Source organism: Hylobates moloch, unplaced genomic scaffold (assembly GCF_009828535.3).
Source record: "Hylobates moloch isolate HMO894 unplaced genomic scaffold, HMol_V3 SCAFFOLD_14, whole genome shotgun sequence".
Lineage (NCBI taxonomy): Eukaryota > Metazoa > Chordata > Mammalia > Primates > Hylobatidae > Hylobates > Hylobates moloch.
In genome coordinates, this window is record NW_026652289.1 from 3,697,386 (window position 1) to 3,712,550 (window position 15,165).

Genomic DNA, 15,165 nt, shown 5'->3' on the forward strand with positions numbered 1-15,165 from the left:
TCAACAATGACTGGGTTGTTAAAATTTTTCTTTAAATTAAAAAAACACATAACAGCTATAACTCTAAATCTTCTAAAAATGTATCTCCATGACCTTGGGATAAAAAAAAAAAAATTATTAGGGCTGGATGTGGTGGCTCACTTCTATAATCCCAGCACTTTGGGAGGTCGAGGTGGGTGGACCACCTGAGGTCAGGATTTCAAGACCAGCCTGGCCAACATGGTAAAAACCCCATCTCTACTAAAAATACAAAAAAATTAGCCAGGCGTAGTGGCAGACACCTGTAATCCTAGTTACTCGGGAGCCTGAGGCAGGAGAATCACTTGAACCCGGGAGGTGGAGGTTGCAGTGAGCTTATCGCACAGCTGCACTCCAGCCTGGGCAACAAGAAACCTTGTCTCAAAAAAAAAAACAAAAAAACAAAAACTTATTAGAGAAGACACAAGAAGTACTAACCACAACAGACAAACTTGTTACATTGGATGGAATTCATCAAATTAAAAACCCCTGCTCATCAAATGACCTCATTAAGAAAAAGAAAAAGGCGGATAGCATTGGGAGATATACCTAATGCTAAATGACAAGTTAATGGGTGCAGCGCACCAACATGGGACATGTATACATATGTAACAAACCTGCACATTGTGCACATGTACCCTAAAACTTAAAATATAATAATAATGAAATTAAAAAAAAAAGAAAACGAAAAAGGCAAATCATAAACTGGGAAAAATGTTTGCCATATATATCTGACGAATTATATCCTATCTTATGTAGAGTTTCCTACAAACCAGGGATAAAAATAATATAAGCCAGCTTAAAAAATGAGCAAAATCCTTTCTTCATATAATTTTTTGAGATGGAGCTTTTGCTCTGTCAGCCAGACTGGAGTGCAATGGCGCGATCTCGGCTCACTGCAACATCCACCTCCTGGGTTCAAGCGATTCTCCTGCCTCAGCCTCTCGAGTAGCTGGGATTACAGGCACCCGCCACCATGCCCTGCTAATTTTTGTATTTTTAGTAGAGAGGAGGTTTCACCATGTTGGTCAGGCTGGTCTCGAACTCTTGACCCCAGGTAATCCACCCACCTTGGCCTTCCAAAGAGCTAGGATTACAGGCATGAGCCACCGGACCTGCCCTGAGCAAAGTACTTTTGAAGAGACACTTCACAAAATATGACATTCAAATAGCCAATAAGACATTGCAACATGTTCAACATCACTAAAGTACTTGGAAATGCAAATTAAAACTATAAGAAGATAGGATTGCTGTTACACCTACTTGAATGTCTAAAATGTAAGCAGAGAATGCTTAGTGTTGCAGGGATGTGGAACAGCTGGATCACTCAGATGCTGCTGGTGGGAATGTGGAATGGTACAACTTCTTGGTAAAACAGCTTGGCAGTTTCTTTCTTTTTATTTATTTATTTTTTTTGAGATGGAGTCTTGCTCTGTCGCCCAGACTGGAGTGCAGTGGCGCAACCTCTGCTCACTGCAACCTCTTCCTCCCAGATTCAAGTGATTCTCCTGCCTCAGCCTCCTGAGTAGCTGGGACTACAGGCACACGCCACCATGCCCTGCTAATTTTTTGTACTTTTTGTAGAGATGGGGTTTTGCCATGTTGGCCAGGCTGGTCTCGAACTCCTGATCTCAGATGATCTGCCCACCTCGGCCTCCCAAAGTGCTGGGATTACAGGCGTGAGCCACTGTGTCCGGCCCAGCTTGGCAGTTTCTTACACTTAACAATTAAGTCTTAAGTTAAACAAACGCAGCATATGAGCCAGCCATTTCACTCCTAGGTGGACACAAGATCATGGACAAGGATACCCAAGATAAGACTTGTACAATAATTCTAGTAGCCGAACCCTAAACTGGAAATGACCCAAATGTCCCTCCACAGGAGAATGAATGAGCAAGGCGTGCAGTGCTCAGCAGTGCAAAAGGAAATAACTGCATGAACGGATCTTACAAACACCATGATGTGGATTGCTTGAGCCCAGGAGTTCGACACCAGCCTGGGCAACATGTCTCTACTCGGAGGCTGAGGTGGGAGGATCACCTGAGCCCAGGAGGTTGAGGCTGCAGTGAGCCATGATTGTGCCTCACACCCCACCTGGGCAACAGGTGTGAGACCCTGTCTCAAAAAACAAACACACACACAAACAAACAAACAAAAATGATGTTGAGTGAAAGAGTCCAGACATCAAAGAGCCCGTGCTGTATGATTCCAACTCCGTGAAACTCAAAAATAGGCAGAGCATTCCACAGTGGGGACTGCCTTGAAGGGGGTACAGGGACATTTTTCTAGGGTGATGGAAATGTCCTCTGTCTTGATTGTGGTGGTGGCTATATGCATGTGCACTTTTAAAAAATTTAATTTTAAGTTCTGGGATACATGTGCAGGACATGCAGGGATGTTACACAGGTAAACGTGTGTCATGGTGGTTTGCTGCACCTGTCAACCCATCACCTAGGTATTAAGCCCAGCATGCATTAGCTATTTATCCTGATGCTCTCCCTCCCCCAACCCTCCTGACAGGCCCCAGTGTGTGTTATTCCCCTCCCTGTGTCCGTGTGTTCTCATTGTTCAGCTCCCACTTATGAATGAGAACATGTGGTGTTTGGTTTTCTGTTCCTGCATTAGTTTGCTGAGGATAATGGCTTCCAGCTCTATCCATGTCTCTGCAAAGGACATGATCTTGTTCCTTTTTATGGCTGCATAGTATTCCATGGCGTATATGTACCACATTTTCTTTATCCAATCTATCATTGATGGGCATTTGGATTGATACTATGTCTTTGCTATTGTGAATAGTGCTACAATGAACATACACATAGATGTATCTTTATAATAGAATGATTTATATTCCTTTGGGTATATATATAAATGTCATTGCTGAGTCAAATGGTATTTCTGGTTTGGGTGGTGATTCCTGAAAGATCTAACACATGCACTTCTATCAAAACTCATCATACTGTGGCTGGGCATAGTGGCTCATGCCTGTAATCCCAGCACTTTGGGAGGCCAAGGCAGGTGGATCACCTGAGGTCAGGAGTTCGAGATCAGCCTGGCCAACATGGTGAAACCTTGTCTCTACTAAAAATACAAAAAATTAGCTAGGTATGGTGGCATGCGCCTGTAATCTCAGCTACTTGGGAGGCTGAGGCAGGATAATTGCTTGAACTCAGGAGGCAGAGGTTGCAGTGAGCTGAGATTGCACCACTGCACTCCAGCCTTGTCAACGAGAGCGAAACTCCGTCTCAAAAACAAAAACAACAAAAAACAAAACAAAACTCATCAAACTGCACCCACAGGATCTGTACATTTCAGTGCAGTCAGGCAGGACACAGCAGTGGGTAGGTATGGGTTGGCCTGGTTCTCACAAACGCCTAGGAGCAGGGAGGGCAGTCCTAACGTTTGCAGCCTTGAGGTCCGTGCAGCAATGTTCGGCTGTCATCATCTCCATTTTACTCAAATCTGCCATCAGGACATTTCCATTCCGAAGGCTTCTGTATTACTGTTTGCAATCAATATCTCTGACAGTGGCATGCTAAGGGCTGCTGCTGTCTTTGTTGGCAAGGCTACTCCAAGCGGAATCCGTCTGAACACACAATTCCAGAAATGGTTATTTTTCATTTATACACTGCAGTCTTTTTGTTTCAAAAAGAATGCAAGTAAGAATGACTGCGGCTTTGCTTATAAAGTCTTCTAGAGTGAAACTTCACTGAAATAGACAATATTATTAAGGTGCATTGTTATTTCTCATGAGCAACATGTGTGTGTGCCGACTTCCGGCATTAACTTGGCTTCCAGGGCAGACACAAACAGTCCTCGCATTTTGTTTCAGACCTTAGGAAGCATTCTTGTTCTATTAAAATTCAGCAATTCCAGAGAGACATAACTTCAGCCATTCAAAAATGCCCTCTAGGTCATTTTCAATGATAACAACAATTTACTGGGCACTTACCAAGTGGCAGGCACTGTGCTCAGCATTTTGCATAAATTACTTCATTTATCCTCCCAAGAACCATGCAAGGTATGCATTAGAATTCCTATTTTGCAAGGGAAATGGAAGTTCAGTGGGGTTAAGTAGCTCTCCTAAGGCTATTTCATCCAAATGACAAATGAGTATGCCAGGGGGCTTGACCTGTCTTGGAGTCTAAGATTCTTAGTTTGAGATCTTCAAAAGTCCACTGGAGACAAGGAGCTGGCGGCTGGCGGCGCATTTGGAGGCCAGCCCAGGAAGCCCTGGGAGGGAGTGGGGGATTGAGGCGTGGAAGGGAAGAGAGCTCCCAGAGGGTGAGTTGATGCACAGGTGACTCCTCCCTCTGAGCAACTGCATTGATGACGTCAGAGAACGGTACCCCTGTGAAGCAAAGAAGCTGGGCACCTGTCCTTCAGCTCCCTCTCACTGGGGAGGACTGACCTTGGGGCAGGCCCTCCCCAGCACTTCCTGGTGTGCTGCGCACAGAGGAAGTCCTCAGGCAGGGGGACTCAGGGGTTGGAGGAGGCACCCACTAGTGGGTAAGGGACCTGCCATCCAGGCTGCAGGGACCTCCTGGACAGGCCAGCCTGGCACACCCGCAGCATCCTGTATCCTCTGCTGTGAACTTTCAGCACTTCTCTCAGGCCCTCCCCTTCAAGACGGCTAGACTTTAAATTTTTTTTTAATATTTCATTTAATCCAATATACCTCAAAATACCTCATTTCACCATGTATCTTTCATACAAAAATTTGCACACAAATGTTCGCAGCAGCATCTTTCACAATAGCCTTTGTAGAAACAGCCCAAATGTCCATCAGCTGATGAAGGGATGAACCAAACGTGACGCAGCCATGTGACACAGCCACACGATGCAGCCACATGACGCAGCCACGCAACGGAATGTCATCTAGCCATAAAAGAACAAAGAGCCGTCATGTGCCACAACACGGGGAGCCTGGAACATAGTGTGCAAGGTGGAAGAAGCCAGGCTGGAAAGGCCATGGATTCTGTTATGTGAAAGGTCCAGAATGCACAGGACAGAGAACGGGGCCTGCCAGGGGCTGGGGGGTGAAGGGGATGGAGAGGGACCGCTAACAGGTACAGGGATTAGTTTTGGGTTGATGGAAATATTCTGGAATTAAATAGTGGTGATGGTTGCAAAACAAAATGAAGACATTAAAAAAGACTGAGGTTGTACACTGTACTTTTTTTTTTTTTGAGATGGAGTCTCACTGTGTCACCCAGGCTAGAATGCAGTGGTGTGATCTCAGCTTGCTGCAACCTCTATCCCCCAGGTTCAAGCGATTCTCCTGCCTCAGCCTCCTAAGTAGCTAGGATTACAGATGTGCACCACCACACCTAGCTAATTTTTGTATTTTTAGTAGAGACAGGGTTTCACCATGTTGGCCAGTCTGGTCTCAAACTCCTGACCTCAGGTGATCTGCCCGCCTCAGCCTCCCAGAGTGCTGGGATTACAGGCGTGAGCCACCATGCCTGGCTGAGGTTGTACACTTTAAAATGGTGGGCTTTATATTACATCAATGACATCTCAACCAGGAAACATGAAATCAATATAAAAATGACTGAGATTTTTATATTCTTTTTCATACTAAGCCTTCAGAATTTGGTGTGTGTTTTACAGTTACGGTGCATCTTTATCTGGACTGCGGCTGGACTTTAAATGCATTTAGTCACCTCCTGGGGGAACTCTCATGTGGGGGCAGCTCCGGGATTCCATAGCTGCCCCAAAAACCTCTTCACATGTGTGTTGTGGGGCACAGCCAGCCAGCCTGCCCACCCTGCCGGCCACCGGCCTCCTCTGGCTTGCAGAAGCTCAAGCACGCACTCTGCGGATGCTTCTCCCTATGGCCCCATTTTATTGTCCTTCTATGGAAACAGCAACGCCAATAAAGCTGCTGGGAACTGGAAGCCTCCGAGTCACCCTCGGTCTCTGGCCAGGGAAGCAGAATGTGATGTGGGTCTCCGTGGGGCCAGATGCAGAGGCTGGCCAGTGTGTGTATGACTAGAGACAGGTCCTGGGTCCTAGGGCAGGCAGGAATGTGGAGGAGAACAAGCAGAACCAGACCCCTGCAGCACTGTCCTAGTTGAAGACACTGTCATCACTTGGGTTAAGTGTGACAGCACGGTTCAACTGCTGCTGCGCCTAAGAAAATCGTGACAGCCCCTGGCTCTCCTATAGGACTCGGGCCATGGGGGGCTGTCCTGGCGTGTGACTGCAGCACGCTTTCCCTAACGCTCTGGTCAAAAAGACACAATCCCCTTGATATGGTCATGAGATCACACGGACCCACGCGACCTGCCACGCTGAGGGAGGGCCAGGCCGGGTGAGACCCTGTCCTTTTCCCACATGCTGTGATCACGGCGCTCAGTCCTCATCACAGGCATCACCCCTGCCAGCTCCTGGCAGCCGAGGGCACTCGGGGGACACCCATCAGCCGCCATCAGCTGAGATCTGTGTTTTATAATCTGGAAAACACCACTCTGGCTTTGAGCGGCTTACATCAAATAAAAGTGATTGAGGCTCAAGGATTTTCCAAAAAATCAGCACTATCGTTATAAAAAGATGCTGAGAAGCCTGTGTCGTGGTTTTTGTAGTTGCTATTACCCTTATTTTAGTCACAAAAGGGAGAAATGCTCTATCCATGTGATTGCCTCCCATGATCAGGCAAAGGGAGCATTTTTCTACAGAAGATGCTTGGTGAACACAGACCTTCGCATGGACGGGCCATTCCTTCTGGTCTACGCTGGAGAACGAGGCTGTGCCACGCTCTTTCCTGGCAGGAGCTGCTCACCGCTCCAGAGAAGTCTCTGCAGCTCACACTGGGGTTGTGGACCCAGGCCAGGACTGGCCTATTCTTCCTTTTCTATGAAAAGTCATGTTTTTGATAATTCTCTTCTCTTTACTACTTCCTGAATATTTAAGTAGCAAAACAGCAAAACCCTGGGGCGTTTCTGCATTGCACAGTTCCACCGGGCCCGTCAGAGGCATTTACTGAAACCTGCTGAGAATCAGTGAGGAACCCAGGGCCTCGGGAAAGGCTGGGTGTGGGGCTGCGTGGTGTGGGCCTCCCTGCCCTCCACCCCCCATCCCCTGAGCCTTGTGCTAGTCTAGAAACAGCTCCCATTTCCTTTTCTAAGGGTCTTTTATTGCCACTGGAAATGTGGTCTGTTGATTCAAGGGCACCTGGGGCTGCTTACAGGCCAGAACTCAGGGCTGCATTGGTAGAGCTAACTCCTGACCTTGGGCCACGGCTCAGTGGCTCTGGGACCCGAGGCTGATGGATGGGAGAGGGAAGGTTGTTGCTGTAGAGAGAGTGAAGAATTCCTAAGGACAAACCCCAAATGGAAAAAATGTTCTCTAAACGCAATTTCTCAGGAAAGCTCTGTGTGTGTGTGTGTGCGCACGCGTGTGTGTGTGCGCGCGCGCGTGTGTGTGTGAGTGTGTGTGTGTGTGTGTGTGTGTGTGTGTGTTTGGAGGGGTGGGGGGGTCTACCTGACACCAACTTTGTCTCCTAAAGAAAAGCCTGGAACACTGGCCTATTTGGAGAGCGGGGTCCCCATGCACCCAGAGGCGGGGAAAGGTGGTGTTAGCCCGGCCGGGATGTGACTACGGAGATGTGGGAGGGGTTGACGCTGCTGGGAAAATGCAGCGCCCCTGGAGAGCCAGCGACTCCTCACTGCAGAATAAGCGCAGTGCTCCTCGGCTGGCCTGGAGGGACACCCAGTCTGGCCTTCCACGTGGCCGCTCATCCTCTCTGAAGAGGGAAGTCTTGCCCAGCCCAGCAGAAGTGTGTGCAGCTCTCGACAAACACCTGAAGCACCTGTCTCGTGCCGGCCTTGTGCTGCCGTGAGGGCTGGCAGGAGCCTGGGCCCTGACGACCTTCTCGAGGAGGTCACAGCCTGGGCCGAATGCTCCCGAACCGACCCCAACCCTCTGTAGAGACGGTGCAAAGCCTGAGGTGCAGCACTGTTTTCTGCTTTTTCTCATCCTGGCACCTTTAGAGGACATGCCCCTTATTGTTCTTTTACTCAAAACTTTACGACACGAAGTTTAATGTGAGCCTTTGTGTTTCTCAGGACAGATTATTTTTCAAGCCCCTTTGTGGCTCCTAGGATCCAAGTTCCAGGAGGGCTGCAGAGGGCACCGATCTCTCAGCCACTGGGCGCCCGCACAGCCCAAGGCCAGCAGCCTTTGTCAGAGTCTCCAGGGAGGAGCAGCTCCGGCCTTAGGACAGCTGGTTCCAACTTCCTTCTGTTCACCTCTTTCCTTTAATGAGCCCAACTCCATCTCCCACTGGTCCTGGATGGGCCCCCAAGTGACACAGAAATCCCTCTTTCCTCTGCTCCCAGCGATGATCTTCTAACTCTGAGCACAGCCATCTCGCCCGTCTTCACTGGCCTGCGAGAGCCCTGCAGCATCCCACCCACGCCCGGCCCGCCTTTGCCTCTTCCTGCCTCCATCCCACCCACGCCCGGCCCGCCTCTGCCTCTTCCTGCCTCCAGGGCTTCATGGCTTCCCCTCTGCTTCCGATGGTGTCCAGTCACCAGCGTCCTTCTCCCACGGATGGGTTCGGTCTCCGTCCAGCTCAGGCCTGGCCTCTCCTGCTGGCGCTCACTCACTCCCTGCTGGCCTCACCAAGTCCCAGACTTCAACACCATCCACTGGGAGCTGAGAGCCGAGAGGCCGCCTGCCCTGACTCTGCCTGCTCCCCATGCACCTGATGTCTGATGAGCAGGCCAAGCCCACCCGCTGCAAACCTCCTCCCTGGGCCGTGGCGCTCAGTGCTCAGGTCAAAGAAGCCCCGGACGGGTCTCTATATCCCGCTTCCACTTAGGAAAAAGCTTGTCTCTTCCTTTAGAACCTGCTGGAACCTGCGCTCCTCATCACCTCCATGGCCCCCACCCTGGCCTGGGCCTCCGTCTCCTCCCAAAAAAATAGCCTCCTCTCGGATTTTTCTGCCTCCACCTTTGCTGCCACTTCCCTTTCACGATCTCGACCCAGCGCCCTGAGCAAGGTTTAAAACACAAATGTGATGATGTCACTCCTCTCCTGAAAGCCTTCTAATAGCTGCCCACTCCACTCAGCATAAAAGCCAGCATCCTTGCAATGACCTTCAACGCCCTGGCACTTTCATTCTCATCTCCAAACATTTGCACTCTAAACAGCCAGAGTGGAATTTGGTGATCAGCCAGGAGTTTGGGGGAGACCCCAAAGGGTTCATGTCTTATAGGACTGAGCGATCCCTTGGGTGAGGGCCCTCTAGAACCATTCTCACAAAGCTTAAAGGTGGGGCTCAAAGGCCTCAAACTGATTTGCAAGTAACTTAACTGCCTGCCAAGGCAAAGCCCAACACTCTAACTGGGAGAAACAAAACCAGATGATGCACCAGCATGCATTCCTGTGATTAGCATTCCATCAAGATCTACTAGATTCATGAGAATCCGAAAAATACGACCCATACCCAGGAGATAAATCAATCAACAGAGACAGACTGGGATATGGCAGAGAGGAGGAAACTAGCTGACAATGGCATGAAGCGGAATTATAATGAGGTATAAGCATTTACAGGAAACATAAACATAATGAGGCATATAATGAGGGAGATCTAAAAATGGGAGATACGAAAAAGGAAGAAAACAGAATTCCTAGGGATGAAGAATGCAATATCTGAAATGAATTTCACTGAATGAGATTAATGGAAGACTAGATACTGCAGGAGGGAAGACCAGTGCAATGGAAGACGTCACAGAAAAGTCTAAGAAAAATAAAGCAAACAGAAAAAAAGGTCTGGAAAGAAACAGTGTGAGTGGGTCAGGGACGCTCTCAGGCTGTCTATCATTCAGGTAATTAGGGTCCCAGGGGAAAGGAGAGAGAGGAGAGCAGAAAAAATTCCAAATTTCATGAAAAATATGATCCCAAAGTTCCAAGAAGATCAATGAACACCAAGCAGGTTAAACCAAAAGCAAACCACACCAAGGCCATCATAATCCAATTCCTGCAAACCAGTGATAAAGAAAACATCTTAAGTTGCCAGAGGGAAAAAGGCACATTGCACACAGAGGAACAAAGATAAGACATCACAGCCTTCTCATTAGAAGCTCTACCAGCTAAAATACAATGAGAAGACATATTCACAGTGCTGGAAAACTGTGAAACTAAAATTCTCTATGGCAAGAAAACACCCTTTCAAAATGAAGATGAAATAAAAACCCTGTCAGTTGGGCATGGTGGCTCACATCTGTCATCTCAGGGAGGGAGGATTACTTGAGTTTAGGAGTTTGAGACCAGCCTGGGCAACATCGTGAGACCTTGTCCCTCTAAAAACTTAAAAACTTTGCCGGGCGTGGTGGTGTGTGCCTATAGTCCCAGCTACTTGGGCGGCTGAGGAGGGAGGATTGCTTCAGCCTGGGAGGTCAAGGCTGTCATGAGTTATGACTGCATCACTGCACTCCAGCCTGGGCAACAGAGAGAGACTTTATCTCTGTCTCTCTCTTTGAAAAAAAAAAAAAAAAAAAAAAGCAAAACAGCAAAGAAAAACTTTTTCAGACAAAAGCAGAAGGAATTTGTTGTCAGAAGACCAGCACTATAAGAAAATCATCTATAGAATCATAGGAAATCTACAAAAAGGTACTAGACCTAATAAATGAGTTTAGCAAGGTCCCATACAAAAGCCAATTCCTATAAACTAAAAACTACTGGAAATTGAAATGAAAAAAAAAATCCATTTATAGTACCATTAAATACATGAAATAGTGATGTATTTATCAATACTTATTTAGGTACTTCATATTAACAATGGTAACACATTATTGAGAAACATTAAAGGAAACCCAAATAAATGGAGAGATAGACCATATTTATGAATCAGAAGACTCAACATTCTTAAGATATTAATTCTTCCCATTAAATTAACATTAAATAATTGTTCTGTATATTTAATGCAACTTCAGTCAAAATCCTAGCAGACTGTTTTTTTGGTAGCAATGCATAGACTGATTCTAAAATTTATTTGAAAATGAAAGCAATAACATTTTTGAAAAAGAAAAAAGAAACCAGAGATAACTTAGAGTACCTGATTTCAAGACCTACTATTTATCTAGAGTAGTCAAGACGGTGTGCTGCTGTTTTAAGACATGTAAATTCACACGACAGGATCTAGAGTCCAGAAAAAGACTCACACATACATGGCCCATTGATTTTCCACAAAGGTGTCATGGTAATTTAGTGGGAGAAAAGATCATCTTTTCAACAAACGGTGCTGGAGCAAATGAATATCCGTGCAGAGAAAACGAACCTCGGTTTTTTTCTCCTCTGTTTGGGTGGGCTGGACTTTGTGACTTGCTTTTAAAGAAGAGCAGGGAAGGAGACCAACAGTAACTCTGCAGTGGAGAAGTCCATGGTCCTACCTGGCTGTCATGCACCCCACATATTCCTTCCAAAACCCACCACACCCAGGCTGGTCGTGAGAGAAACGTCAGACAAACCCAGACTGGGGAACACTCTACAGACTCTTCTATCCCCTCTTAGGGAAGATGGTTAAGTATATGTTTAACTGTATAAAAAAGTTGGCAAGGTTATAGGTATCTTAGGTATTTAGCCAAGCGAAATAAAATATATAAAAATGTACGTTTCCACCAATACTTGTACTTTAATGCTCACAGCAGCCTTATTCTTAAAAGCCCCCAGACTGGAAACAACCCAAATGTCCATCCACAGTGAATGGAAGATGCCCTGCGGTACAGCCTACACCATGGGATACCACTTAGCAATACAAACAATGAACTGTCTGTACACACGGCACACGGATGGGTCTCAAAAACATTATGTCGAGTCAAAAAAGAGTACATGTACCATGTAATTTCTTATATGTGAAACTCTCAGAAAGACAAATCTCATGGATGATGTCAGGAAGCAGGTTGGTTGTGGACTGAGAGACACTGGAGGGAGCGAGAGAGAGCTTTTCTAGGTGGTGCAAATGTTTGATTTTGGTGATGTTTACAAGGGTGTACACATTTTTCAAAGCTCATCAAAATAGGCCCTTAAATGGCATTTTATGATGTATAAATCACACATCAATAAAAGAGATAAAAATCAAATGGAAAAGGGATTCTAGGCTGGGTGCAGTGGCTCACGCCTGTAATCCTAGCACTTTGGGAGGCTGAGACAGGTGGATCACCTGAGGTCAGGAGTTCGAGACCAGCCTGGCTAACACGGCAAAACCCCGTCTCTACTAAAAATACAAAAAAATTACCCAGGCTTGGTGGTGCATGCCTGTAATCCCAGCTACCTGGGAGGGTGAGGCAGGAGAATCACTTGAACTTGGGAGGCAGAGGTTGCAGTGAGCCAAGATCGTGCCACCGCACTCCAGCCCTGGGCGACAGGGCCAGACTCTATCTTAAAAAAAAAGAAAAAGGATTCTAACACAGTGGCCCAAGTGACTGTATGAGGCACCCCAAGGCATCCCAGGGGCCACAAATGCCTGCCTTGGCAACTCACAGTAGAGGGGGGAGGACAGGTGCTGGGCCAGGAAGACGAGAGTGGATGCCGCCCGGCATCTGCAAAGTCCTTGGGACGGCCTCTGGCCAAGGGGCAGGAAAAGACAGTGCAGCCAATTGAACAGGCATAGACCAGGAACAGGCAGTGGCCAAAAGGAGTAAGAAAAAATCCACACAAGGGAGGCTAACCCCAGGCAGATGCTATTCTCCCTGGGGTTAGAAACGCAGAGCCCTTACAGTAGTACAAGGTTTCAGATTCTGCAATGGTATCAGCTTCAAACGCAGATTCAAATGCTTAACTAACATACAGTTAAATGCTTCAAAGGCTTAACTCATATATATTTCAAATGCTTAGAATCAAATGCTTAACTAATATACATTTCAAATGCTTAGATTCAAATGCTTAACTAGTATATATTTTATCACAGGGATTTATCCCAGGGATTATCAAGATTTCTTTTTCCTTCTTTTAGTTTAAAAAATGACAGCAGGGCCTTACCAGAGAGTTGCTTGATGGCCACAGGTCTCACTTTGTAGGGAGTGCTGCAAAAGAGAAGACAGTGCCACCGTGAGACTCTGCAAGGCGCTCGCTGTATGTCTGGCAGGAGAGATAAGCACTCGGTGTGATTAAAATTCAGCGGATTAGGTGGTTTATTTATTTATTTATTTATTTTTTAAATTAGCTTCTTTGACTGTTCTCAGCTTCCTTACTCAGATGAATTTCAAGTATATCATTTAAACGATCAACTTCCTCTATAATGTTCGTGTTTGGTCAATTAAATAAACGTTGTCATGGGTACGACTGCCGATCCCAGTCGATCCCAAGTTGGAAACGTCAGACTCTGGCAGCTGCCTGGACCCATTTCGGTACCTGGCGGACGCAGGTGGCCTCCCTCTCTTTTGCTCTGTTAAGCTGATGGTGACTGTATCCCCCAAACGAACAAGAGAGGATGGTGACAGTGACGAAGTCGAAAATGCACTGGGATCTCCATGATGTCGCCCCCCATCACCATGAGGCCCAGCGTGACGGGGAGAGAATACTGGCTGTGCATATGACAGCCAAAGTGTTTCTGTCACTGACACACGATGGCCTCTGGCCAAGAGGCAGGAAGACAGTGCAGCCAATGGAACGGGCATAGACCAGGAACAGGCAGTGGCCAAGAAGAGTAAGAAAAAATCTACACAAGGGAGGCTAACCCCAGGGAGATGCTATTCCTTGACCCAGCAGTTTAGCAACATTTGGAAACCTGGTAAGAGAGGTGCTACTAGGACACAGGGTGGCAGACGTCACAGGTGTTGCTGGTGGGGTGTAGGTTGCCACATTTTGGGGAAAGCAGTGTAGCAACACCGGTTAAGATCCTTTGTCTCAGCAGATGAATTTAGGGAGGGACGTGTCAGAATGAAACATGAGCACACAGGGAGACAGTCAGATGTCATGTGTTCATGTCTTTGACTTGCTCATTCATTCATTCAGTCGCTCTACCCATTTCTTCCTGAGTGCCCACTGTGGTCAGGTGCAGGTGGGTTGAAAGAGCGTGCTCCACTGTGCTGTCTGGATGGTTCAGTCTGCGCATCTCTCCACAGGCAGGGTGCCACATTAGTGGTCTTATGGTGCTAGGTAAGGTCTGAATGCTGAGGCACTCCCACCCCGAATTCATATAATGAAGCCCTCATCCCAGTGGGTAAGATTAGGAGGTGGGGCCTTGGGAGGTGACTGGGTTTGGAGGAGTACCTGAGGGTGGGGCCCACCAGATGGGGTTGGTGTCCTTCCAAGGGGCAAAGACACCAGAGCTGTCTCTTGCTCTGCCTCATGAGGGCACAGCCAGAAGGCAGCTGTCTGCAAGCCGGGAAGAGAGGCCTCCCCAGGAACAGAACCTGCCCATACCCTCATCTTGGACTTCAGCCTCCAGACTCTGAGAACTCAATGTCTAGCTCTTTAAGTTCAGACAGACTGAGACACTGCGGTGTCAGGTAGTTGTTAAGAAGATGAAGACAAGCATGCAAGTATTCACCTGGCGGGACGCCCATGACTCCTTACTAGGTAAAAACAACAAGTTACAGAGTGATATACAGAGAATGAGCTCATTTCTGGAAGAAGAAACACAGTGAATATGGAGGGGTATACACACCAAGCTGTTCATGGTGATTAACTGGGGGCAATACATGTGGTTTGATGGTTACAGGTAATGTGGAAAATCTTTACAATTTTAAACACCAATAATGTGAAAAAATAAAACCTGTGTAGCACCGACCTCCCTGCACTTTGGGCTCTTTGTCTGTAGGGCGGTGAGGCTGAGGTTCCCGGGAGAGCTGGGCACTGTGGACTTGCCAGCTGAGCCCAAGTGCTGGGGACTAGAGGGCCCTCTGTCCCCTCGATTCTCGCCTCACCCTATGAATGACCCCACTCACACAGAACGTCAAGAAATGAGCCCACACCCTCTCATCTCCCACCATGTGCCTGCGTGGGCTCAGGAGAGGCCCTGCCTCGAAAGGCCTGTTAGTGGTGGGTCATTTGGCACTGGAGGGCTCATTTCTCCCCAGAGACTCAGTCATAAGAGGCACTGGGCTTGAAGCGTGGCCCTAAGTGCAGAGCAGAGTCCTCCAAGCTCCCCACATGGAGAGGGCACTCGGTCGTCATCGGGACTGGGGCCCCTCTAGCCCC

The 15,165-nt window shown here is 47.6% G+C and overlaps 1 protein-coding gene across 1 annotated transcript in view; it reads right to left on the bottom strand.

Annotated features, from left to right (window-relative positions):
- The window catches only part of PDE9A (phosphodiesterase 9A), a 178,394-nt gene that overhangs the window by 122,768 nt on the left and 40,461 nt on the right, over positions 1–15,165 (bottom strand). The window contains exon 4 of the mRNA XM_058427844.1: positions 13,003–13,046. Within this exon, the coding sequence (XP_058283827.1) occupies positions 13,003–13,046 (44 nt within the window). The remainder of the gene's footprint in view (positions 1–13,002; positions 13,047–15,165) is intronic.